The 24,023-nt window shown below is 40.8% G+C and overlaps 3 protein-coding genes across 4 annotated transcripts; all 3 read left to right on the forward strand.

Moving 5' to 3' along the window:
• The first annotated feature begins 608 nt into the window (after positions 1 to 608).
• On the forward strand, positions 609 to 3,026 carry LOC109202134 (odorant receptor 131-2-like). Of its 2 annotated transcripts, XM_025907004.1 has the most exons (4): positions 609 to 628; positions 994 to 1,085; positions 1,745 to 1,913; positions 2,166 to 3,026. In XM_025907004.1, exons 3-4 carry the CDS (start codon positions 1,782 to 1,784, stop codon positions 2,946 to 2,948), a joined length of 915 nt encoding a protein of 304 aa, XP_025762789.1. In that variant the 5' UTR covers positions 609 to 628; positions 994 to 1,085; positions 1,745 to 1,781; the 3' UTR covers positions 2,949 to 3,026. The 2 variants fall into 2 exon arrangements, with proteins under 2 accessions (XP_025762789.1, XP_025762790.1); XM_025907005.1 differs by lacking the exon at positions 609 to 628 and having other exon boundaries at positions 987 to 1,085.
• An 8,742-nt stretch (positions 3,027 to 11,768) lies between these two features.
• Positions 11,769 to 13,085, forward strand: LOC106098729 (odorant receptor 131-2-like). The gene is made up of 2 exons (XM_019358517.2): positions 11,769 to 12,046; positions 12,210 to 13,085. The coding sequence occupies exons 1-2, from the start codon at positions 11,915 to 11,917 to the stop codon at positions 12,984 to 12,986; spliced, it is 909 nt and encodes a 302-aa protein (XP_019214062.1). The 5' UTR covers positions 11,769 to 11,914; the 3' UTR covers positions 12,987 to 13,085.
• A 610-nt stretch (positions 13,086 to 13,695) lies between these two features.
• On the forward strand, positions 13,696 to 22,705 carry LOC100704178 (odorant receptor 131-2-like). Its single transcript, XM_013275467.3, has 4 exons — positions 13,696 to 13,812; positions 20,105 to 20,168; positions 20,495 to 20,614; positions 21,732 to 22,705. Exons 1-4 carry the CDS (start codon positions 13,802 to 13,804, stop codon positions 22,545 to 22,547), a joined length of 1,011 nt encoding a protein of 336 aa, XP_013130921.2. The 5' UTR covers positions 13,696 to 13,801; the 3' UTR covers positions 22,548 to 22,705.
• The last annotated feature ends 1,318 nt before the right edge of the window (positions 22,706 to 24,023 follow it).

The following is a 24,023-nucleotide window of genomic DNA, read 5'->3' on the forward strand; positions in this document are numbered from 1 at the left end:
ATTTTTAACTCTGAGGGAGATGGAGAATGAGCCTATTTCCAAAAAAAGTGGAGTGTGTTTCTTTAAGTACTATATTGTATATATTGCCAAAAACGTGTACATAGCAGTTGTTGTATCTTGTTTACTGTATCACTGACAGATAATTTCAAAGTCAATGAACGCTACATTATAGTGAGATATTGTGTAATGTGAAATACTGTAAGCAAATGAATACACAACCTAATTTATAGACCTTTGACTCTGTTTTGTTTGAATCCAACTGTTTTTTGCAGATGTGCATAAAACATGTTACTTTTAGTCATATTATTATTATCATCATCATTATTGCACTAAATACATTTTAAATAAAGGATACTTTGATATACATTCTACTGTAAGGTTGGAAATATATTTTCTTCACCCTAAAATATGTTTTGAAATGTATTTTGGTTTGAAACAAATATATTTTCAATTTCAAAAATATATTTTTTTTGAGCATCACAAATACAACATATATTTACCATATATTTGAAATATATTTTGGCCAGGAAAAATGTATTTTTTTACCGTATGGGTTTTGAATGGACTCCTTTAATGCAGTTTCATTACACACATGGCCTGGGCCCTGACACACAGAAAGATGTTTCAGGTTAGCTGGAGAGCTGGGGGTTGTGGATTTTGTGGCCTAAACACTGACAATATTCTCTGACTTTTCAAACTTTAAACATAGACACTAGACCATGTGTTGGGGTCATGTCACCTTAAGAAGATAGACCATAAGACAAAGCATATATTGACACATTGGCATCCCACCTTAACACCGGTTGTCAATGATGCTTGTCTCTTTTTCGTGAGCTAGCAAAAGTGCCTAATACAGAGGGTCATGCACACGTGCACACGTGCGGGTACGAGCACACCTGAGGGGTGAGGGGTGGTGATGGGGGGGGATGAGAAAAGTATATGATGTCTACTATTCACACACACTCGGGCACTGTCTCTGTCTCTCACACACAGACACACCTGACGTCATTTGCATAAAACCACTATATATTATCAATCACTGGCAAGTGCTTCTAACTTATTAGACAGAAGTCAACCATAACCAGGTGAGTGCCTATTCTTTGTTGGGGGGGGGGGGGGGCTGTATATAAAAAACAATTTATATATTCTTTGAGATTTGTATTGTATTGAGTCATTCAGTGTAGTATAATTTTTTTTATGTGATCAGCTGTACAATAACTCAAAAGCTGTAACACAACCACGCGTAATTATCAACTACCATTTAAGTTACTGCTTTGAATGAGAATGCTACTATTATCCAGCTCATTGTGACTTAGTTAATGTTATAGGTCAAACATGTGGAGTTTTTTCTTTAATGAAAATGTCTTATTGCAGTTCACACTTAGCTAAAGCAGAGTTTAGTGCAGAAAAGCCAGTTTGTTGTAATTTCAAATGATTTTTTAAACTGAAGCAGAAAGGCATTTGCACTTTGTGAAAATTGATAAGAATCAATAATTTATGGTGGATTGCATTGCAGAAAATGCATTTTCTGAAATGTAAATGAATTGCTTAAGCAAAATGAATTACTTTTGATGCTTGGATATGGTGTCTTATGGTTGGTGTAATAGTGCTGCAGAATATTTAAGATTTCTAAGATTATTATTGATCAGATAAGGAATGCTCATAGATATCAAAACGTTGCCGTGTTTTTAAAGTTAACACCTTCTGTGTTACAACCTGCCGTAACAATCAATGATGTCTCCAGGTTTGTAGGCCAACTCAAGAACCTTTCAAATGCTGCCATGAATTTGACAACAGTTGTGTATCGGGACTCGTTAAACATAGCTATTGTCAAGAATATGATAACTGTGGTCCTCTGTATCGCCATCATCTACTTCAACAGCACCTTGGTGCACACATTCAAAAAACACGAGGTCTGTATCCTGTTCATACATTTTGTATCTATTTATTACATCCATTTAGAACTAGATAGTAGACGACAGAATGTGATATATTCTGCACTGTGAACATCCCATTGCGCAAAGGGACGTTGGAGTGACGTCTTTTATATGACATTTTTGGACGTCCAAGTTTGATCCACTGAAGCAGCTGTTTTTATCCACCGTTCAGTGTTTAGTGGGATAATTCACCTTTTAAGTTCTAAACTATCCTGTCCTTCTCTTCAGGTTTTCAACACAAATCCTCGTTACATCCTGTACATTCATCTGGTAATCAATGATATCCTTCTGCTCATCATGTTCACCCTCCTTCAAGTTCTCAGTTACACCATATTCACTCTTCATGTGTCTTTATGTATTATTTTGCTAGTGATTGCCATAATTTCCACCCTTAACAATCCCCTGACCCTCGCTGTGATGGCAGTAGAGTGTTATGTTGCTATATGCTTCCCTCTCCAGCACTCACAGATCTGTACAGTCAAAAATGTAACTGTTGTGATCACAGTGATATGGGTGCTAAGTTCACTTTCAATTCTGCCAGATTTATTCACCATCTTGGCCACAGAATCCAGAGATTTCTTTCATTCAAGAGTTTTCTGCCTTTGGAACACAATTTTCAGACCTCCTGAGCTAGAAAAGAAGAGAGACATATCCAACATTGTATTTCTGGTTATTGTTTGGCTCACCCTTGTCTACACATATTTCAGAATCCTTTTCACTGCACAGGCAGCTGCTGCAAACGCCAGGAAAGCAAGAAACACTGTACTGCTGCACGGCTTCCAGCTGCTGCTGTGCATGCTCACCTACGTGTATGATTTACTGCTGAATGGTTTGACATCCTTGTTTCCAAGTGGAGTACTGACTATTCGCTACACAATCTCAATACTAGTACATGTTCTGCCTCGAATCATCAGTCCAATTGTTTATGGGATACGAGATAAGATGTTCAGAAAGTACCTGAAAAAATACTTGTTTCATACAAAAAATGCTAATGCTCTTGTACACAGGTAACCCAGACAAGACAAAAGCAACATTATTAACTTTACACATTTATCAATTTCTCTTAATTTTATTACCATTTTCTTTTAGATACAGACTAAGTAAAAGTAATGATGGGAGTAGTGAAATTCACTTTATGTTTTTCATATCATCCTGACTTGCCAATTTGTTTTGATCTTTCTAAACTCTCAATCACAGTGAAATAGTGTTCTATTAGTCTCTGTATTTTGAAGCTGTTGGCAGGAATACTGTGACTTCTTGTTTGTATCACAAAGGAGAAAACTGTAGTAACCTAGCTAGAGAAAATAAAAACATATTTTCATGAGTTTTTAGAATTTGAGGTTTTTGGATTAGTTTTTGGTGACTGCAAGCTACATTAGTGCTACCACTAGCTCTTGCAGTGGTGAAGTGAATGCAGAACACCACTGAACTGATCTGAATGGACTGGACTGTGGACTGGACTTTTCAGTTTTGTTACTTTTGTTATTTGGTCACATAACTATGGTTAATAATAAAAACCTTCAAATCCTAAAAGGCTTCAATTCCATACACATATATCCCTACTACAATGAGGACACACACAGAGTATAAAGGCAACATAAAACATTAATATAGAAAAACTTTTTAGTTTTTAAATTTGAACACAAAAAGACACCACAAACATAAAAACCTAGTGATTGCCATAGTGTGCTGTAGAAACATCTAGATTTCTGAAAAGTCTAATGTCATTACAGTAATACGTTACATTGGCCTCTTTGAATTAATACATTTTTAAGTGCATCCAAGGACAGAAACAACTGCATTATTCTGCTAAGACATCATCAGGACTTTGCAAGCATCTGTGCAGACAGCATGCTAACATAAAGCAAGTAAAGAGCATAAAGTGATGATAAAGCTGAATGTATGTAAGTCCTAAGCCAGCAGACAGAGCCTGGTCTCCAACAAATAACAAATGTGGTGATCAGCAGTCAGACTACCTGTTCTTGTTTTTGTAGTAGAATCACTGTGGCGATCTCTCTAAATTCTTTTAGGGCTGCCTCCTCATGTATTTAAAAATATGAATTATAGCAGTGCTTCAGGGCAGTAGGTGCTGTAATAGGAGAGCAGGTCTCAAAAATGAACAATATGTATATCTTTAGCCAAATCATTTTCTCAGTTATAATTACAATGCCATCTGGAAACTCTTCTATTCAGGTAGGATTATTTATGATATATTTGTCTCTGTGGTTCAACATGTCATATTTGCTCATTCTATCATAAAAACTGAATGAAAGCAGCATCTTAATTTCATCACTGTGACTAAGAAAGTATTTCATGCATTTCATTTTGAATTATTGCAAAATAAAGGTATATACTATTAAAAATTGTCTCTACTTGTATTTAACAACGCTTTATGTTTTTTATTTATGTGTGCTCAAATATAATAATATGCTAATAATAATACATTTGTCTCAAATTACGGATACTGACTCAAGTTTATGGTAAGGAAGGCCAGTGAAAATGTAACGCTTTTGTCTTTAATAGTTTTTGATATAACACTGTTCAAACATGATCTCAGATTCCAAAGTGAAAAAAATAATATGCTGCAAGTTTGTCGGCCAACCATTTTTTCAAGTATATATAGCTTTAAAAATATTTTAAGTATGAAGCTATAGTTTCATAGCCAATATTACATTTGTCCAAATTTTGAAACATAAATTTTTTAAACCAATCAGAAATGATTGTGCAGAATTTGTGATGATTTGAAATGGAATGACCCTTATGTTAACTGATAATTGCAGTGGTGTGAAAAATAGTTTGCCCCCTTTTGGCTACATTTAATTTTGCCTCAATGTGCTTTAAATTCTAACGTAAACACTCTACAATAATACAAAGACAACAGAGACCCCCCCCCAAAATCATATGACCCCCTATGAGCTAGCAACAGGAAGAAACCTCCAGCAGAGCCAGGCTCAGGGAGGGGCGGTACACATTTGTTTAATATGTGCATTGAAGGACATGTCCTGGTCAAAAATGACCCCAAGGTTCCTCACAGTGTCACTGGAGGCCAAGGTAATGCCATCCAGAGTGAGAATCTGGTTAGATACCATATTTGTAAGATTTTCAGGGTCCGAGTACAATAACCTCAGTTTTATCTGAATTTAGAAGCAAAAAATGAGAGGTCATCCGGGTCTTTATATCTTTAGGACATTCCTTCAGTTTAACAAATTGGTGAGTGTTATCTGGCTTCATGCATAGAGAAAGCTGGGTGTTAACTGCATAGCAGTGAAAATGTATGCTACGCCCTCTAATGACATTGCCTAAAATAATCATGTATAAAGTAAACAGAATTGGTCCTAGCACAGAACCCTGTGGAACTCCATAATCAACCTTAGTGTGTCAAGTGGAGTCTGCAATTACATGAACAAATTGGACTCTGTGAGATAGATATGATTCAAACCACTGCAACAGAATTTCTTTAATACCTCCAGCATAATCACAAATTTAAATATTAGACAAAAATCATACTAGTAAACACAAGTAAAATATGCTAACCCCAACCCTAAAAAGTGGATTGTAAAGAGCTGAAGCAGTATTTAAAATGTTTTCATTCACATTTGTGAATTTGTTAAGTTGCTAAGTTTTATCTACACGCATTCATGAGTAGGGATGGGTACCGGTGTCCTGACATAAACGGTAGTAACCAGACCGAAAAGCAGCGCACATTTCGGTGCTTTATTTCGGTGCTTTTTTTTCCTGAGCCAATTCTAGCCAATCATTTTATGTTTCCGAGGATAGTAGGCGGGTCCAGGTACATACGTTCTTTTAGAGCAGAGCTACAGATTAAAAATGCCCAAGGCGAAGTGGTCAAAAGTCTGGCTGTACTTCACAGCAAAAGATGCAAACTCAGCAGCCTGCAACAAGTGCTTTAAGGTGATACTGTGCAAAGGAGGTAACACCTCCAATCTGATGAAACACCTGGCGACGCATAGCGTTTTTTTTAAAGCCGAGAAATGCACCGTATTTGATAGTTCGCTGCAAGACCTCACACCGTGCACATCTACTGCGGGTGTGGTGCCTGTTATCGGACCCGGAGTTAGCAACATCCCCCAAGAACCCGAAGAGTAGAGTCCTGGCCCCTAGCCCTGCCAGTGTAGCAGAAATGATGACGGATGATGATGGCAGCAGCAGCCGTTCTTCTCTGCATGAGTAGCTTCATGTTGTTCGTGTGTAATTTACGGTGAGTACGCTAACCACGTTATTACATTAATGCATGTAAGGTGAACTAGCAAACACCGTCGTAGTTACATGCGGCTGTCTTCTTGTTTGATGGCAGATACTCCCTTCACCCTGGCCAAAAAGGCTAAAATGACCAAAGAAAAAGTGGAAAACAGCTAAACATGAGAGGTTTTTGGACAAAGTTTGTGTTTTTTCCATTGTTTAAGCACTGCTTCCAGCCAAGAGTGATACCATATATGCCCTATAGCTGCAGAAAAGGCTAACATTGTTATCTTTTTACAAAAAAACAGCTGAACATGAGAGGTTTTTGGACCAATTTTGTGTTCTCCATTCTTTAAGCACCAGTTTGAGCACTGTTTAAGCACCGGCACTGTTTCAAAAGTACCGGTTTGGCACCGGTATCGGATAAAACCTAAACGATACCCATCCCTATTCATGAGTCACACCTCACATAATGGGGCAACAGTTTGAGGCCCTCACTAAAGCACACTCTCACCAAACTCACACACACACAAAGCCCTTTGCTATTACTTGACTACTCTATATTAGTAGCTGAGCTACTAGATGTATGACATGTGAGACGCATGAGAGCCTGTTCTGTGTTTTCGTGCACATAAATTCATAATATAATATTGTGGCGAGCTCAGACAAGGAGGAGACAGAGGTTTCGTTTGGTCTTGCTTCCCGCGAGCTAGCCAGGGAGCACAGCCGTTTATTAGCATAGGCAGACGAGCATACAACGCTAACACCACCGCTCGGCGCAGCCACAACAACAACACAAAATGGCGCTCTCTCACCCGGAAACACACAGTCGCAGAGGGAGCGTCACCTGTAACCATGGCAACAGAACAAACAGAACTGTAAACAGAACCCCGAACAGCCCTGGCCCGCTACATAGCACCCACCTAAGGGGTCAGTCGTCCCCGACAACCCCATTACCCAACACAAAGTCCTGCAACTGTCCATGTGTCTTCCTTCGGCGCGCAGGCCGATCTCGACCAGCAGGGGAAGAGTCACTTGGATGAGAACCTGGGGTGCCACCAGCATCCCCTGCCCTGGTGGCTGCGGAAGCGGGCGGGCAGTACAGTGAGAGCCTGTCCTGGTGCAACACCGCCACGCGTCCTGGACCCGGCATGCGGATCCGGTACACCACTTCTGTTAGCCGCCCCACGACCTCCGCCGGCCCTTGCCAGTGACCGCACAGCCTGGGGGACACCCCTCTCTTGCGAACCGGGCAGTACACCCAAACCTTGTCGCCAGGCACGAAAGCTCCCCCTCGGCACCTGGTGTCGCAGGCTCCTTTCTGTCGTACTCCGGCACTGACCTGGGCCTGGCGCAGCTCGCTCAGCCTCCTGTAGCAGTCCCTGGCCACCAACACGCGCTGGTTCTCTGCCTCGGGGACGGGGAAAGGCCCTAGGACGTCTCCTCCCACTCTCTCCATCGGGGCCCCCACCGATGCTACTGTAGGGGGACAGTGAAGCGCTGAGTGGGGCCCTTCCGTGCCGTACAGGTGTCACAGCAGTGCACATGAAGTTCCACTTCCCGTTGACAACCAGGCCAATAGAACCGTCCCCTGAGACGGCGGAGAGTTTTGGCATTCCCATAGTGGCCGGCCCCCACCGAGCCGTGGACGAGCTCGAGCACCTGCGACCGCAGCGTCCGAGGCACCAACAGCTGCAGGAGATCTCTGCCCTGCCCGGGGGCCCGCCATCTCCGGTACAGGAGGCCGTCGTGGGTCTCCAGGTTGTTGTACTGGGAGTAGTAGGCCTTCACTTCGGGCCCCTGTCCTGACACCCCTGTCCAGCCTGGGCGTCGTGCTGCCTCCAGCCAGGCCCCCACCTGAACCAACGTCGCATCAGCCTCCTGCTCCTGCTTCAGCTGCTGCATGGTCAACGAGAGCCATCCCCTCCGCCGGCTGTGGCCCGAGCAGTAGCCACGCCCCGTGCCTCCTGGGCCCGCTCTCCCTGCCGTTTCGAGAGGGGCAGCTGGCGTGGGCGCAGACAGATGGGTTGAGCAGAGCCGGTGTCGATGGTGTGCTGAACCAGCCGAGTCTGCCTGCAGTCTCCGGTTCCCTGCTTTTGACCGCACTGGAGGGCCAGAGTCTCTGTACCAAGAGTGATAGCCAGCTTCGCGGTGTCAACGCAGGCCCCCCAGCGGGTCAGCAGATCAAGGCCAATGATGCACTGTTCTTGGATGTCAGCAAGCCAGAAGTCGTGCACCAGCTCCAGACCCTTCACTCGGATCCGCAACGGTTTCTTCCCCCGCATGTCAGTTCTCTCCCCTGTCACTGTCATCAGTTGGGTGTCGGTGGGTGACCAACCCATCACAAGCGGCCCGGATGTTCCAGGAAACACACCAGGTCGTATTAGGGAAATGGTGGACCCCGTGTCCACCAGGGCTTGGCAGGGCTGGTCCTCAACACAGCAGCTCAGGTAGAGTCCCTTGAGGTGCCCGACTAGGCCCGCCACCGTGCATCGTTCTTGGAGGGGGGCAGGAAGCTGGAGCGGTGGTCCCCTCGCTGTACCGCTCCCTCTCTCATCCCCCTGAGGCCGCATAGTTCTGGCCTTTGGGCGGGCGCCAGGCAGTCGCGCGCCACGTGGCCAGGCTCATCGCACCGGTAGCAGCGGTCGGTCGGTCGACGGGGTCGCCTCCAGGGCACCGAGAGCTGCAGCTGGCATACCTCCGGGACCTCCCCCTCCCTGTCGTAGTCTGCGGCTCTGATTTGAGGGTAGTTTGGGGGGCGCACCTGCTGGTTAGGTGGCGAGGTGAGCACCAGCTCGGCCCTTTCAGCCTCAAGGAGCGCCTCACGGAGAGTTTGAGGCATGGCCAGGCGGACGTGTTGGCGTAGTCGCTCTGGGAAAAGTCCTCGCAGGAAAGCATGCAGGCTAAGCTCCTCACGGGCTGCTGCTGGGAACTCTGGGTAGCCATGACGAGCATACAGCAACACATCCGCTGCAAAAGTGCCCAGGCTCTCCCCCGGCCTACGGCTCCGGTTGGTCAGCTGCTCCCTGCTCTGATCAGTGGAGTGCCGCTGCCCAAATCGCCTCTCGAGTGCTATGGTGAGGGCCTGGAGCTTATGCTGCTCTGACGGGGCTAGGTCATGGAGTACCTGCAGTGCATCTCCTTCCAATGCTAGCGCTAGGTGTGTAGCAGCCTCTCCGTCGCTCCAGCCATTATGTCTCGCGGCTAGCCGTACTTGTGAGAGGTAGGGCTCTAGCGGGGTTAGCCCGTTATATTTCGGTACCTTAGCCGGCGTTGCAGGCACCACTGCTCGCTGTCGGGGGCCCAGTGTGTCGGCCGACGGAGGCAGCCCATCAAGCATTGTCCTAGCGTCGGTCGCCACGGGCCGCTGCCGCGGTGCGCTCGCGCCGTCGGGACCCGTCGGGGACTTACATGGCCGCTCGCTTGCTCCAGCCTCTGAGTGTCTCTCTCCATTCCGGCGAGGGTGAGCTATCCCACTTCTGACACCAATGTGGCGAGCTCAGACAAGGAGGAGACAGAGGTTTCGTTTGGTCTTGCTTCCCGCGAGCTAGCCAGGGAGCACAGCCGTTTATTAGCATAGGCAGACGAGCATACAACGCTAACACCACCGCTCGGCGCAGCCACAACAACAACACAAAATGGCGCTCTCTCACCCGGAAACACACAGTCGCAGAGGGAGCGTCACCTGTAACCATGGCAACAGAACAAACATAACTGTAAACAGAACCCCGAACAGCCCTGGCCCGCTACAATATTTTGCCTGTATTTTTCCTGTAACAATTTGTAATCAATCTGTTCGCTGGATGATTTTGGATGTTATCAACTATTACTTCAGCTATAACTTCATGTTTAGAAATGAACATTGTCTGGATCTTCTTCTATTTACTTTCATCACATGAGAGTTATATGTGTGCACTTACAGATTTACGCTTATAAAATCACTTACAAATCAAGCTTGAATGAGAATAGAAGTTGTTTCTCACAGCAGACATGTTAAAAATAACAACTCAAGGACCAAGGTTTAATTAGCAGCTTCAATTTAGTGTGCTGTTAGTACTTTAGCTTAATTGAAATTATTTTGTTCTATGGTGCACCATTTTCTCCCTTTGTTTTCCCCTATGCCAATGAATGGGTAAGTTTAAAAAAATGATATGGTTGCACAGTGGCAGCACGTGGCAGCACGGTGGTTTAGTGGTTAGCATTGTTGCCTCGCAGCAAGAAAGTCCTGAGTTCAGTTTTACCATCTGTGTGGAGTTTTCAGGTTTTCCCTGTGTGTCCCTGTTTTAGTGTTAATTTATTCAAAATTGGAAATAGAGCAACCATTTGCACTAATGTGAGTGTTGTCTGTCTCTGTGTTAGCCCTGTAACAGACTGGTGACCTGTTCAGGGTCTACCCTGCCCCGAAGACATCTGGGATAGGCTCCAGCCGCCCCATGACCCTGAATTGGATGAGAGGTTGGATGGACATGGTGCATAAAAAGTGTGATGCATTTAAAATAATGGTCATCATCGATCACCAGAAAATGAGAAAACTAGTTTACGGTAGGCATTACAATGTAAGACAAAACTGTGTAATAAACATATTAACAAAATTATATTTGTAAATTGATTTAAAGGCCATAGTTAGATTGTTTGGTGATAATAATATTTATGAGAGGACAAACAACCTCAGTATTAAAGCTTTCTTTGTTATATGTTGCCTGAGAAGTGACATGCTGATGAATAAAGTCAGGAGTGGGTCTCTGTCTCCTGAATCCAAACTGGAAGCTGGTTCCACAGAAGAGGGGCCAGAAAGCTGAAGGCTCTGCCTCCCATTCTACTTTTAAATACTCCAGGAACCAGCATGGTGTTGTTGAAATTTTGTTTCTCATGCCATGAAAACCCATTGAAAGTTCAAGTTCGCATTCATTATACCCTCCTTAGGTCACCAGTCCCAACTGTAAAAAGTATCTGGCAAAAAAGGTGGATTGTAAAGAGCTGTAGTAGAATTTCATTTAAGATTTAATTCATCTAAACTGGTTTGTACAGTATTGCATGTCAGTGTCAGGACTTATGAAACGTAATGAGCTTTGAGTGTCCTCTAAGGCACACGCACTCTGAAGGCTCTCATGAAACCACGTGCACACACACACACACACACACACACACACACACACACACACACACACACACACACACAAGCACACACACCCCTTCACTATTGCCTGACTAGTACCAGTACTCTATATTAGAAGTGACATCAACTCCACCTGACTCTGATCATAACCAGGTGAGTGCCTGTTCTCGATTTGTTTGTCTGTGTGTAAAGAGATAAAACGATATCATATGATAATGATGTGATATGATAACGATCTTTTTAATTATTGTGTTCACTTGAGTTTTTTAGATGTTATCAAGTATTACAGTGTGAATAATATGTGTGCCTTACGAACCATTGTTTTACTGTTTGCTGTTTTTGTTTCCATGGCAACAGATTGGTAGGTGAAACATATAACAGAAGGATCATCATCATTATGATTGGGCTTAAAAAACAAAAGCGCATACTAAATACATATTTGTATATTTATTTACTCCGTATATTTATCTTGTATATTTATTTAGCTTCCATTTGCTATTTTTCTTATTGAGAATAATGTTTCCAAGCAGATAATCGACCTTCAGTATTAAAGCTTTCCTATATTAATATTTTATGTTATATGAACCTTAAATGCTGATGAATAAAGTGTCCAGGTTTTAGGAAACTTTTCAGACGTCTCAAGAACCGTTCAAATGCTGGCATGAATTTGACGACGGCGGTGTATCGGGACTCCTTAAACACAGCTATCGTCAAGAATCTGATTACTGTGGGTCTCTCTGTCTCCATCATCTATGTCAACAGCAGCTTGGTGCACACATTCACAAAACATGAGGTCTGTATTTTACTTATTCCTGATATTATTTTTGTATCGATTCATTATGTCCGTTTGGGATATATGCGAGACATCGTGTAATGTGATTTTTTTTCATGTGTATTCTTATGTGGTCATCTGTAATGTACCTAAAAGGTCTAAACTATCCTGTCCTTCTCTTCAGGTTTTCACCACAAATCCTCGTTACATCCTGTACATTCATCTGGTCATCAATGATATCCTGCTGCTCATCATGTTCACCCTCCTTCAAGTCCTCAGTTACATCATTTTCACTCTTCATCTCCCATTTTGCATCATTTTATTGTTGATTTCCATAATTTGCAGCCTGAACAATCCCCTGACCCTCGCTGTGATGGCAGTAGAGTGTTATGTTGCTATATGCTTCCCTCTCCAGCACTCACAGATCTGTACAGTCAAAAATGTAACCGTTGTGATCACAGTGATATGGGTGCTAAGTTCACTTACAATTCTACCAGATTTATTCACCATCTTGGCCACAGAATCCAGAGATTTCTTTCATTCAAGAGTTTTCTGCCTTAGAGAAACTGTTTTCAGACTTCCTGAATTAGAAAAGAAGAGAACTATGTCCAACATTGTATTTCTGGTTATTGTTTGGCTCACCCTTGTCTACACATATTTCAGAATCCTTTTCACTGCACAGGCAGCTGCTGCAAACGCCAGGAAAGCAAGAAACACCGTACTGCTGCACGGCTTCCAGCTGCTGCTGTGCATGCTCACCTACGTGTATGATTTACTGCTGAATGGTTTTACAAAGTTGTTCCCAAAAGGAGTCCTGACTATTCGCTACACAATCTCAGTATTTGTTCACGTTCTGCCTCGACTTGTTAGTCCACTTGTTTATGGGATACGAGATAAGGCATTCAGAAGATATCTGAGAAGATACCTGTTCTACTCACCAAAGGCTAACATTAACAAATAAGACCAAAACAATGCCATCAGCTCTTTTAATTAAAATACTGAGGTTGAGTAGTCTTTGTTTATTTTATTCTAATTGTCCTTTTTTGTTGTGCATATCTTTCTAATCTAACGTTACAGTGAATGTGTCGAACAGTAACTTTCTCTATTTGGCAATTTTACAAGACACTTTAGTGTTTGTACAGACAAAAAAAATGCAGAATTCAAACAGCTGAAAATGTGGACCGAAATAAAACTGGACAAAATGAAAGCAAAGTTAATAAAGATGGAAGAAAATGTTGCACAAAAAAGGCAAAACAAAAGCAATCAACATAAGAAGTAGGTATTACCAAAAGAACCAATGTCATGAGACACTGTGTGCAGGCAGGAGAAGGACCCAAACGCAGACTCTCGGACACAAGGTTTAAACTCAAAACACTCAACTTTATTTGCTGGCAGGGGAAAAGCATACAAAACAAAACTACACCAGGAAGCCTAAGTTCATGAGGAAACACACAGCAATGAGGGAGGACGCAACACTGGAACAGAGAAACACAGGGCTTAAATACACTGGGGAATAACGAGGGAAATGAGACACAGGAGGAAGGCACAGCTGGGAGAAATCAGACATGATGAGACCAAAGGGAAGCAAAACTCAATACATTCACCTAGGGCACAGACCTTCAAAGTAAAACAGGAAGCGTAACACTGAGACGCAGACTTGACTGGGGGATACAGCTGACAGGGGAGACAGAGCAACAAAGAAACACAGAGACCAAACATAAGGGAGGCACAGAGAACACTACACACTGGGTCAATGACCCAGGACCATGACAATCAATGCAAAAAGAGTAAGTATAACAAAATAATACAGAAAATTATTTTAAATATATACATATACATTTTTAGAAACAATGTGAAGGAACCCAAGAGCTCTAAAACAGTCAGAAGCGCCCACCGGCAGATGTAAGTAGAGACCAGCCAAGAAAGGATTTTCATGCCAATATTTGTAGAGTTAAAAAAATGGTATAACTTTATTTCAGACACATGAAATATAAAGAGTCTTTCCTGACGTTTGTTATGTGTAGTTATTTATCATATTATTTATATTTAAAGTAGTTGGATACAGTAATTTTTTCCTTGATAAAATAAAATCCAAAATACATTTTTCTGAGTTTAAGAGTGTCTCTTTAATCAGCTAATGCGTTCCAAGTGATGTTTTTAAATTACTTAATGCATTAAGATAAAAACACTGAGGTTTACAGAATGGAAAGTTCTTCAGCATTAGTGTGGTGCTCCTAAAAATAGCAGCATGTTGATTGATGCTAATGACACTCACCTTAATGTGCCATTACATTTCATTCTTGAGAAGTGCATGATTTGTAATCTACTTTATTTCTTGTCACACTCATAGTACTTATGTAAATACATCTTCAGTCTTCTGTAGATGAGGCTTTCTAAAACCAAAACCAACCATTTTTCATTATTTATGTACAAATGATCCTCATTTAAAATGCTTCTCATTATTTATGTCTTTGTCATAGTCCATCCATGAGCCTAGGTGTGAAAACAGGTGTGGGTCACAATCAGCCAAGGTTTCAGGTGAACCCACTGTGAAACCTGGCCCCACCCTATCATGTGACTTAATGCCCACTCACACTCAGGATGTGAGTGGGCATGAAGGCGTCTGGGAAGGGATCTCAAAACTGGATTATGCAGACAGTTGGTGTCGTAAACCACCGCCTCTGTTCAAAGATGGTCATTCACAGTGGACATAGATGGCTTCTTTCACTCCTCTTTCAAACCATCTGTCTTATCTGTCCAGAATGTTAACATTGGTATCCTTGAAAGAGTGACCTTTGACCTTTAGATGCAGATGGACTGCTGAGTCTTGTCCCGTTGAGGTGGCTCTCCTATGTTGTGCCATGTGTTCATGAAGTGGCTGTTTGCTCTCTCCAATGTAGAGGTCTGGGCATTCCTCGCTACACTGTACAGTAACATTACATTGTTAAGTTTGTGTTTAGGAGTCCAACCATTTCTGATCATCATTCATGTTCAAATGATGCTCATTTGAAACCCCTCTTATTATTTATGTCCTAACCAAATAAAGCCTTGCAGGCTCGTTATCTGCTTTGTTCTGAAGAGTGAAGGCAGATCAAATTTCTCCTGCAGTTTTGTTGGAAGCAGGTGTGTCAAATCCACACTTATCCTGTGTTTGGATAGCAACACAGTTTTAACAGGTTTTGGGGTTTTTTATGCCACTAAAACACATTTAAACAGGTAGCAGTCAAGATGTAGTTGAAGGACAGAATATTATTGTTGTTGTTGTTATAGTCATTTTAATAATAATTATAATAATTATAATAATAATAACCTAAAATATAAAAAGCTTTTTATGGCCACACAAGACATCATGGTAAAGAAAAACACCTTCACAGTTATCTAAAATCTCAATCTGAGCGCTTCAGGAGACTTGAAACAAAAGTTACTCAGCAACATGAAAACCAAACAGGAAGAGAGCCACCAGAAGAAAAACCAGCAGCTCAGCTGGTAACTCGCACCTACTGTAATCAGTGGAACCTGTAAAAATTCAGATACGGCTAAATCAGCTGACATCCAGACAAAGGTACAAAATCATTTTCTCTTGTCTATTTTTTCCCAAAATCCCAGAAGAACTGCCGTTTTTTTTCTTTCACCTGAAGGTCCACGGCATGTGGGGAAGTAACAAAAAGAGTAAGAATTTAAAAGAAAGTATAAGTTTAAGAGATTAAGACCTAAAAAACCCTCAATGATGAGCAAAACTGAAAACAGCTCGGACCACCTCATAGGTGACAAATTATGTTTTTGAAAACATTTGTCTCAAGGCAAGTAGATTCAGGTAAAAGAGTACAAAACCACAAATATATCTAATAACGTCAAATCAATAACAGTTTGCACAGTGACACTGCACCAGTCGCATAAACATGTAAAGTCCAGTTTAGTGACACTGATTAGCGGACATGCCTGTTATGCCAATATTCCGGATGAATGAATTATTTTTTTAAAAAAAACAGGAGAAAAAGAAAATACAATCACCCAACGTACAGTTTTTATAAAGGGAGAAACTCCCCATCAGGACTGAAGCCTTTTTTAAAACCAGACTGTAAAACTGTCCTGTGAGGAAGTTAAATCGAGAGTCTGTGGGGATCGACTCTTTTCACTTCTGTGTTGAATTTATTTCTTCATCCTGGAACTTATCGCTCATATGCAAGTATGCAAAACCATGATGCAACCAAAACAAACTAAACAACCAATCACTGCATACAACATCATTTGGGATTATCCAAACTACCTCCAACCATCTAGGCGAGATGGAGGAAGCGAGCAGCCGGCGTGCAAACACTGGCATCTATATAACTTCCCTGCACTCCCTACAGTCTAATAGAGCATGTTGTTTGTGAGGGTAAGTACAATCTTTATTTCGTGTGTACTGTTACTGCATTACTGGATACTTTGCAGACTGTAAATTACTGTGTTGTTGTTTGATATCCTTTTTTGCTGTTTGTCATATTTGTTATATAATTTTAACTTTTTCTGGGATTTTAATTTTAGATTTTTAGATTACAAGCATTGTCTTAGCAGTTTTATTGCAGTCTGTGTCATTTAGAACTGAAGTGAAGAAGTGTAATGAATGAAGTTTCCTGTAGTCAGCTGGATTTGTTTGGTGGAGGTTTGATTTTAACAAAGAAAGTAAAGAACATGTGAGCCGTTGTGAATTGATAACGTTTCGAGCTGTGTTTGAAACATTGAATGTCTTTCACAGATCAGTGCGCTGTACTATGAAAGTTCTGTTACTCATGAATGTTTGAGCCTTTTCGATGCCACACAGTAACCTCCAACACCATCTGTGTGTGTGTGATCATTTCAGACTGGGAGGATTCATCGTGTCAGACATGAATTTGTCTTCAGTCAATTTCTCTTCCACTCTAACCTGGTATGAGGAGAATCCCCTCCTGACCAACTACATCGTAGCTGCAACCCTCTGCATCACCATTAATTACATCAATGGCACCCTGATCCACACCTTCAGAAAATATCAGGTATAAAGTCGTACACTGTTTTACAAATCATGTAAAGTGTGATTATTATAACTGTAGCACAGGGCAGATCTTAAATGCAAACCCTTTCTGACTTTGTTTTGTTCTGCTTTAAAGAAACAGATGCTGAGTTTTGCTTGTTTTCAGTTTAATCTAATGGCAAAGCTCTTTCTTCTTTTTGTTTTAAAAGGACAAAGATCAGTATTTGCTGCCTGACTGAATATGTATAGTAATATTTTTGTATTGTGCTGGTTTTGCGCTGAATCTTAAGCAATAAATGAAAAAAGAGTAGTTTATCGCTCTCACTGTGATTCACTTTCAGATTTTTCTGTGTAAAAAAGGCATTAGGAAATATTGATACAGTATGCTTCTCTGCAAATAGTGTTTATTTATATGCTTTGTATTTTTATGCATCAAGGCATGTCTTTAAATCTATTCTTTTACTCCGAATTATTGAAATAAAATAAAAATCATCTGCTTCTGAAAAACATGGAAGTTTTCTTTAAAGGTGTAAAATTTAGGGAAGATGTGATTAAATGAATATTAAGTAATTCGAATAGTTAAAAATTCTTATTATAATAGTTTGTGTCAGTTACAGCTAACCGTAGAGGCTGCTTTCAGTACCATGTAGTGAAAAATCTTTTCTTGCTCATTTGCAGAAACATCATCAAATTGCTTTAAAAGCAATCCTGTTCCCCTCACATATGTGGATTCACTGTTTTTACTCTGCAGATCCTACATTCAAACCCTCGTTACATTCTCTTCATCCACCTGGTGATCAATGACATGATGTGGCTTTTCCTGTCAACTCTTCTCCTCATCATCAGTTATACCCTGCGCATCTTCTTCGTGCCTTACTGCATCATCCTGCTAATCATTTCCATCATCATCACCCATAACTCCCCTTTAAATCTGGCTGGCATGGCAATCGAGTGTTACATCGCCGTCTGCATGCCTCTCCGTCACGGGCAGATCTGTACAGTGAAGAAAACCTACATTCTGATTGGTTTGATCTGGGCTGCCAGTGCGCTCTCTATCCTCCCTGACCTGTTCATCCTCCTGGCTACAGAGCCTCTGCAGTTCTTTCACTCTAAAGTAAGATGCGTTAGAGATTTCGTGTTCAGAAGCACATACAGCCTGAACAAGAGAGACGCTTCACACATTGTTTGTCTTGTCGTAGTCTGGCTCACACTCATTTACACCTACGCTAGGATTATGTTTGCAGCCAAGGGACTAACCGGTGACATCAAAAAAGCCAGAAACACTATTCTTCTTCATGGTTTTCAGGTGCTGCTACTTATGCTGAATTATGTGAGGCCCATATTTGAACAGAGCTTGTTCATGTTATTCCCGAACCGGGAAAGTCCCATACGCTTTGCTTCCTTTGTCATTGTCCAGATCATACCTCGGTTTATTAGTCCCATCATTTATGGACTGCGAGACCAGACGTTCAGGAAATATGTGAGAAGGTTCCTCGTTTGCAGTGAGAGAGGAATCACCCACCCAGAAAACACCAGGGCCTCACTTAATGTTACATCTGCAACAGTATAAAACTTTAAATTAACTCATTTGTGTTCATTTTTTATGCTGCAAATAAATAAATAAATAAATACCATAGCTTGATTTTTATAAAGCGTATTTCTTTTTTCGGGGGGGGGGGGGGGGGGGTGTTATAATTATTATAATTATTCAATGAAAAAAATTTCTTTGAAATTTTCAAGAAATGATGAGACATTTTGTACAACTTCCATGTTGTGCAATGAAAACACTAAAAGTAAAGCAGAAAAAAGTTACCACCAGCCTTAAATTATTAAAGATTTTTCTTTTTTATAAAGTTCTCTTATTTCAGAATATGCTGAATTTTTTTCTCTTCTTTTTGGCCTTTTTATCTTTTAAATCAAGGATCATGAAAATTGCTATGACTCATTCATATATTTTTAAGAAGCTGTGCCAAAGAGCATTCATGCTTCAGAATAATAAAGTTCAGGCTTGGCCTTTGTTGGGTGATTATACAGTAAAAGAAATGAGTTGGTACAGCTGACATGTATTATTTATTATTTTTTTTGTCATTTTTTTAAAGATTACATTTTTTTAAATCTCATGTTTGATTATGAGATCATAACAATCACAGCAGCACTCTCATCGTCGTGAAGCTTTCCCTCCTGTGATAAACACTGAAACACTTATAAAGGCTCCGCTCTCACACTGCCTTCTGTGTTTCACCTGGACTCAGGTAGGTCCTCATTAAAATCTCTGCAGTGTGAATTTATTTGCATTGCAGCAGTTACTCTGTTCCTTTTTCATATATGTATTAAATATGTTATATATTTTAAATAATATTCTAATTTAACGTTTTAAATATTATTTACCTAAATTTAAAATTTAAGGTCATTCACATGTAATGGAGTATTACCATTATTACTAATATTGCCATTCTAGAGGCAGCAACCCCAAGCTGCTCTGATTGATCCTTCCAGTTTGAATTTGTGTGAATGTTAGATAGAAAGTGCTTACATAGAAAAAAGTGTGTTTATGGGTAAATGAAGCAATTTGCATGAAGTCCTTTGAGTGCTCAGGTAGACATTTATTAAGATTATATGGAATAAAACTGGACTTACTGAAATAAAACCACAGTTTTATAACTTTGTGATGAAAAGGAAAGTGCACGGCAGCTTTTTATTTAATCAAATGTTTATTTAATCATAGACCCAGATCTGAATGCACCTGCTGATAATATGTATGATATTATAGTTATACAATAAGTGACAATGGTGTGAGTTTTGGCCGATGCTCGTGTCAGACAGGGAGGGAGAAAAAGAATCTGAACTGTTAAAGCTTCAGCTGTGTGTAAGACTCAGAACAAAGTATGAAATTCATAACAATATGGTAGTAAAACCATAAAACACACAGCTCCTTTATTTTAGGGGGAAAGTGTCCACTTTTTAAACTGCGGTATGCAAGATTTTTTTTTTAAACTGATTATTAAAATTAGAATACTACTAATATAGTTGTATTAGAATGAGTTATTTAAACAGGTGTTGTGTTGTCTGTGTCCATCCTCCCTCAGGTCTCTCATGTGGAGAATGAGCTCACTGCTGGGTCTCAGAGGCAACATGACCGTCCCTTATCAGGTTCAGTAAAGCAGCACAAATAAATAAATATTGAAATATAAATCTATTTAAAAAAATACAATAAAATAAAATCCTGACATTGACTTTACTTTACGGTGTAAAATTATTACTTGAATTGGAAACTGCATTGATGCATTCAATGAAAGTAAAATGCACTTTTATCGAGGGTACAAGAGGAAGATTCAGTCCAGACAGTCTTACCCAAATAAATAATAGAGATAAATAATTTTGTGTTTATTGTTATTCTCCATTTCCTGTTTCATGTATGTGCTCATAGACACCAGAAGCAGATAAACTGAATTTTCTGTCTCTTGTTGCTGGATCAGCTGCTGCTCATCAGAGATACTTTCACCACAGCGTTTGTCAAGAACCTGATCGTGGTTCTGGTCTGGCTCACACTCAGTTACATCAACGGCACCTTGGTGGTCACGTTTTTTAGACACCAGGTAAACTCACACACACACACACACACACACACACACACACACACACACACACACACACACACATATATATATTATTATTTATCCTGCCATTTATAATGCCAAAACATTTAATTAATATGATATTTTGGTTTACTGGCCCTCCAGCACCCACAGAACATACACTTCACACACATGTATGAACTGAAACATGTATGTTTATGTATCGTTACAGGAAATTACACAAAACAATTTAAAGATGTGATTATAAGTTAAACACAGAGTGAAAAAGGTGAAAAAAATAAGAAGAATGTATTGCTATTTCAAGAGTGTGTGCTTCGCTGCACTCCTGTAAGACACTGAAGGTGTTTTGCACTAACAACAGCAGCAAATACAGACCAGAGAGCAGCTGACTGTGAATGACATCAGGCACCTGTAAATGTTTTTTTTCCATTCACTCCATATTTGATGATAAAGCCGGTATTATTTCTGCTGCTGAGTGATTTTATCTTAAAAAACTTTGCGGGTTGTGAATATTGCTTATTGTTGTTCGTCAGAAGTGATGTCGTCCTTAATGTGTCTAAAGTCAGAGGATATTTTATTTTTACGCAATTTAGAAAAAAGAGTAAATGAAACTCTAACAAAACTGTTTTGAGGCAGTATTTCCCCCAAACTCTACTTTTTACTCTATTCTTGTCTTTTCAGTCCATGGAGAAACAAAACCTCCCACAATAGTTTGAACCGAAGCTCTGCTGCTGTTAACCACTGAGTCATTCTGCTTCCTCTCAGCTGCCTCTCCATAGAGGTCGCTGTGACTCTGTTTGTTGGGTATACTCTTATCTACAGCTGTGATTTACAGCTGGAGTTCATGATTAATGTGCTTGTCTGGAAATTTGCAGTGAGCTTTGAATGCAGCAGATGGAGAAGTGGTTCATGTGCAGCAAACTCACTGAGGGTTAAACTCAGGACTACTGTAGCAAAGAAGCAGCTGATTATTTCTCTGTTATTTATTATCACAATTTTTTTTAATTATTCATTATTATTAGTTATTATTACTTATTAACCTATTTCAGAAGGTGTGAAAGTGTCACACTGAAGTATCACAGCACGGACATTTCACTCCCTCTGTTTCCTCCTTCAGACCTTTTATGATGACCCTCGTTACATCCTCTTCATCCACATGGTGATCAACGATGCCATCCAGCTGACTGTCACCATCATGCTTTTCATTCTCAGTTACATCTTCTACAAGATTAACGTCGCTTTCTGCTGCTTCTTCATCCTGGTGGCGGTCTTCACCACCAGAAACACCCCTGTTAACTTAGCTGCCATGGCCATCGAGCGCTACATAGCCATATGCGAACCTCTGCGGTATACCCAAATCTGCACCGTGAGGAGGACCTACATCGTCATCGGGATGATTTGGTTTATCTGTGTGGCTCCAGATATTACAGATCTGTTTGTAACACTTGCAACCGAGTCTCTGAGCTTCTTTCATGAGTCGGTGTTCTGCTTGCGCCAGAATGTGTTCAAAGACCCGATCCTGGCATACAAAAGGCAAGTTTTTGATATCATCTACTTCTCCTGTGTGTTTCTGATTCTGGTCGTCACCTACTTGAGGATCCTGTTTGCAGCCAGAGCCCTCTCCACAGATAAGACATCAGCCCAGAAAGCCAGGAACACCATCCTCCTCCACGGGGCCCAGCTGGCTATGTGCATGCTCTCCTACGTCTCTCCTAGCGTGGAGGTGGTCCTCCACATCATCTTCCCAGGCCGGATCCTCGAAATCAGATTTGCAAACTACCTGATCGTCTACATCCTGCCCCGGTTTCTGAGTCCAATCATCTACGGTGTCAGAGACAAGAAGTTCAGGGAGTACCTCAGGATGTACTTTCTGAGCAACAGATGCAGAAACAAAGAGAGGAAAGTAACGCCCGAGGACAAAGACCACCTGTAGAGTGTTTGAAGAAAACCTTTAATTTGTAATGTTCTGATGTGAAAAATAAATAAATATGTTGGAAATGTTGGAAATGCAAACTGTTGAAAATGTATCCTGGCAAGTACAAAAATTTTATGTGGATTCAATTTGTTTGAGCGTTTCAGAGATTAATGAGAAAACAAACTGTCTGTTCAAAGGAGCGAATGCTTATTTAACTTCATCAGTCTGAGCTGGGGAGGCCACGTCCCCACAAATTAAAACAGAGATAAAAAATGTATTTGTGTGGGAGAATGAAGGACACATTACTAAAGACCATAAAAAAATGTGTTTATAGTTTAATATGAAGCATTGAATTTTTCTTTGTTAACAACAGTTCAGACTATTATCTGTTATTTCAGCTGCAGTTTGGACTCCTGTAATGACGCCTGAAACAGGTCAGCACATCTGTTTTTCAGCTACACTTTTCTTATGAGTTCTGTTGACTTTGTTAAAGTCAAATGACTTGAAATGTGGTGCACCGCTTCAGTGACTGAGATAAACTCCAAACTCAGCATGCAGAGGAAGCACATAGACTAATTTATACTGTGGACACTACAGTGAGCAGAGCCTCTCCCACACATCCAGTCTCAACAAAATCTGTTCTCTGCTGTAAAACCTTCTACTGAATTAATACATTCTGAGTTTATTAATGTCTCGGTTTATGTTATTTAGTTTACAGAGAAGGGCTGACTGACATGCTTTTATATGGACATGAATATAATTTCTTTACATAAAGCACAGCAACATGCTGTAAATACCTTCATGCATGACAACAATGGTGTCCCGTGGTTTGCACCACTCAAAGCTCCAGTTTTGAAATTAGTAATCTGACATCATCCTGTAGAGGACGGATCATATTTAGGGGGCTTATCTGAGCAGCAGGCTGGCAGAGGAGGCTGTTGACCCAGTCAGTGAGTCAGCAGGTGAGAGGCTCTGACAACTGTCTGTTGAATGTCTTTGCACATAGCTCTAGCCTGTGATTGCCACCTCCTGCTGTTAGGTTACATTAATGCAATATTTAAAATATGAATATTTCCTATTTTGTTGGTTTGAAAAGGCTGAAAGTTGTAAAAAGAAATTCTTCTGTTAGTTTTTATATTTTTTCTGATGATGTTAACATATGAAATGTGACTGTTGATGCATCAACAGTGAAAGAGAATATCTTTTGACATCTAATCATCTCTCTTGTCTTACAGATAAGTGTGTATATGAACATTGTTTGTGCTGAGTTACCCACAAAAACTGAATGTTTCTGCACGTCTAAATGTTTTGTTTGTTTTTTTATAAGAGAGAACAGAATTAGAAATTACTTCTGACCTTACTGTAAAGAGCAGATCTGTGTGCAGGTGTGTGAAGGCTAGCATGTTTGTATGCTCATTATTACAAAATGTTATTATAGATTTGCCTTTTTCACTATAATAGCTGTGCTAAGAGAGAGCGCATACCCATAGTAAT

The sequence above is a fragment of the Oreochromis niloticus genome, linkage group LG5 (assembly GCF_001858045.2).
Source record: "Oreochromis niloticus isolate F11D_XX linkage group LG5, O_niloticus_UMD_NMBU, whole genome shotgun sequence".
Classification (NCBI taxonomy): Eukaryota; Metazoa; Chordata; class Actinopteri; order Cichliformes; family Cichlidae; genus Oreochromis; species Oreochromis niloticus.

What these genes read in the sequence shown, in the direction of transcription:
- LOC109202134 (XM_025907004.1), top strand. Translation starts at nt 1,782, where the DNA reads ATGAATTTGACAACAGTTGTGTATCGGGACTCGTTAAACATAGCTATT. An exon ending in ACACATTCAAAAAACACGAG is followed by an intron (nt 1,914 to 2,165) that starts GTCTGTATCCTG and finishes CCTTCTCTTCAG; the next exon opens with GTTTTCAACACAAATCCTCG.
- LOC106098729 (XM_019358517.2), top strand. Translation starts at nt 11,915, where the DNA reads ATGAATTTGACGACGGCGGTGTATCGGGACTCCTTAAACACAGCTATC. An exon ending in ACACATTCACAAAACATGAG is followed by an intron (nt 12,047 to 12,209) that starts GTCTGTATTTTA and finishes CCTTCTCTTCAG; the next exon opens with GTTTTCACCACAAATCCTCG.
- LOC100704178 (XM_013275467.3), top strand. An exon ending in ACATGACCGTCCCTTATCAG is followed by an intron (nt 20,169 to 20,494) that starts GTTCAGTAAAGC and finishes TTGCTGGATCAG; the next exon opens with CTGCTGCTCATCAGAGATAC. An exon ending in TCACGTTTTTTAGACACCAG is followed by an intron (nt 20,615 to 21,731) that starts GTAAACTCACAC and finishes TTCCTCCTTCAG; the next exon opens with ACCTTTTATGATGACCCTCG.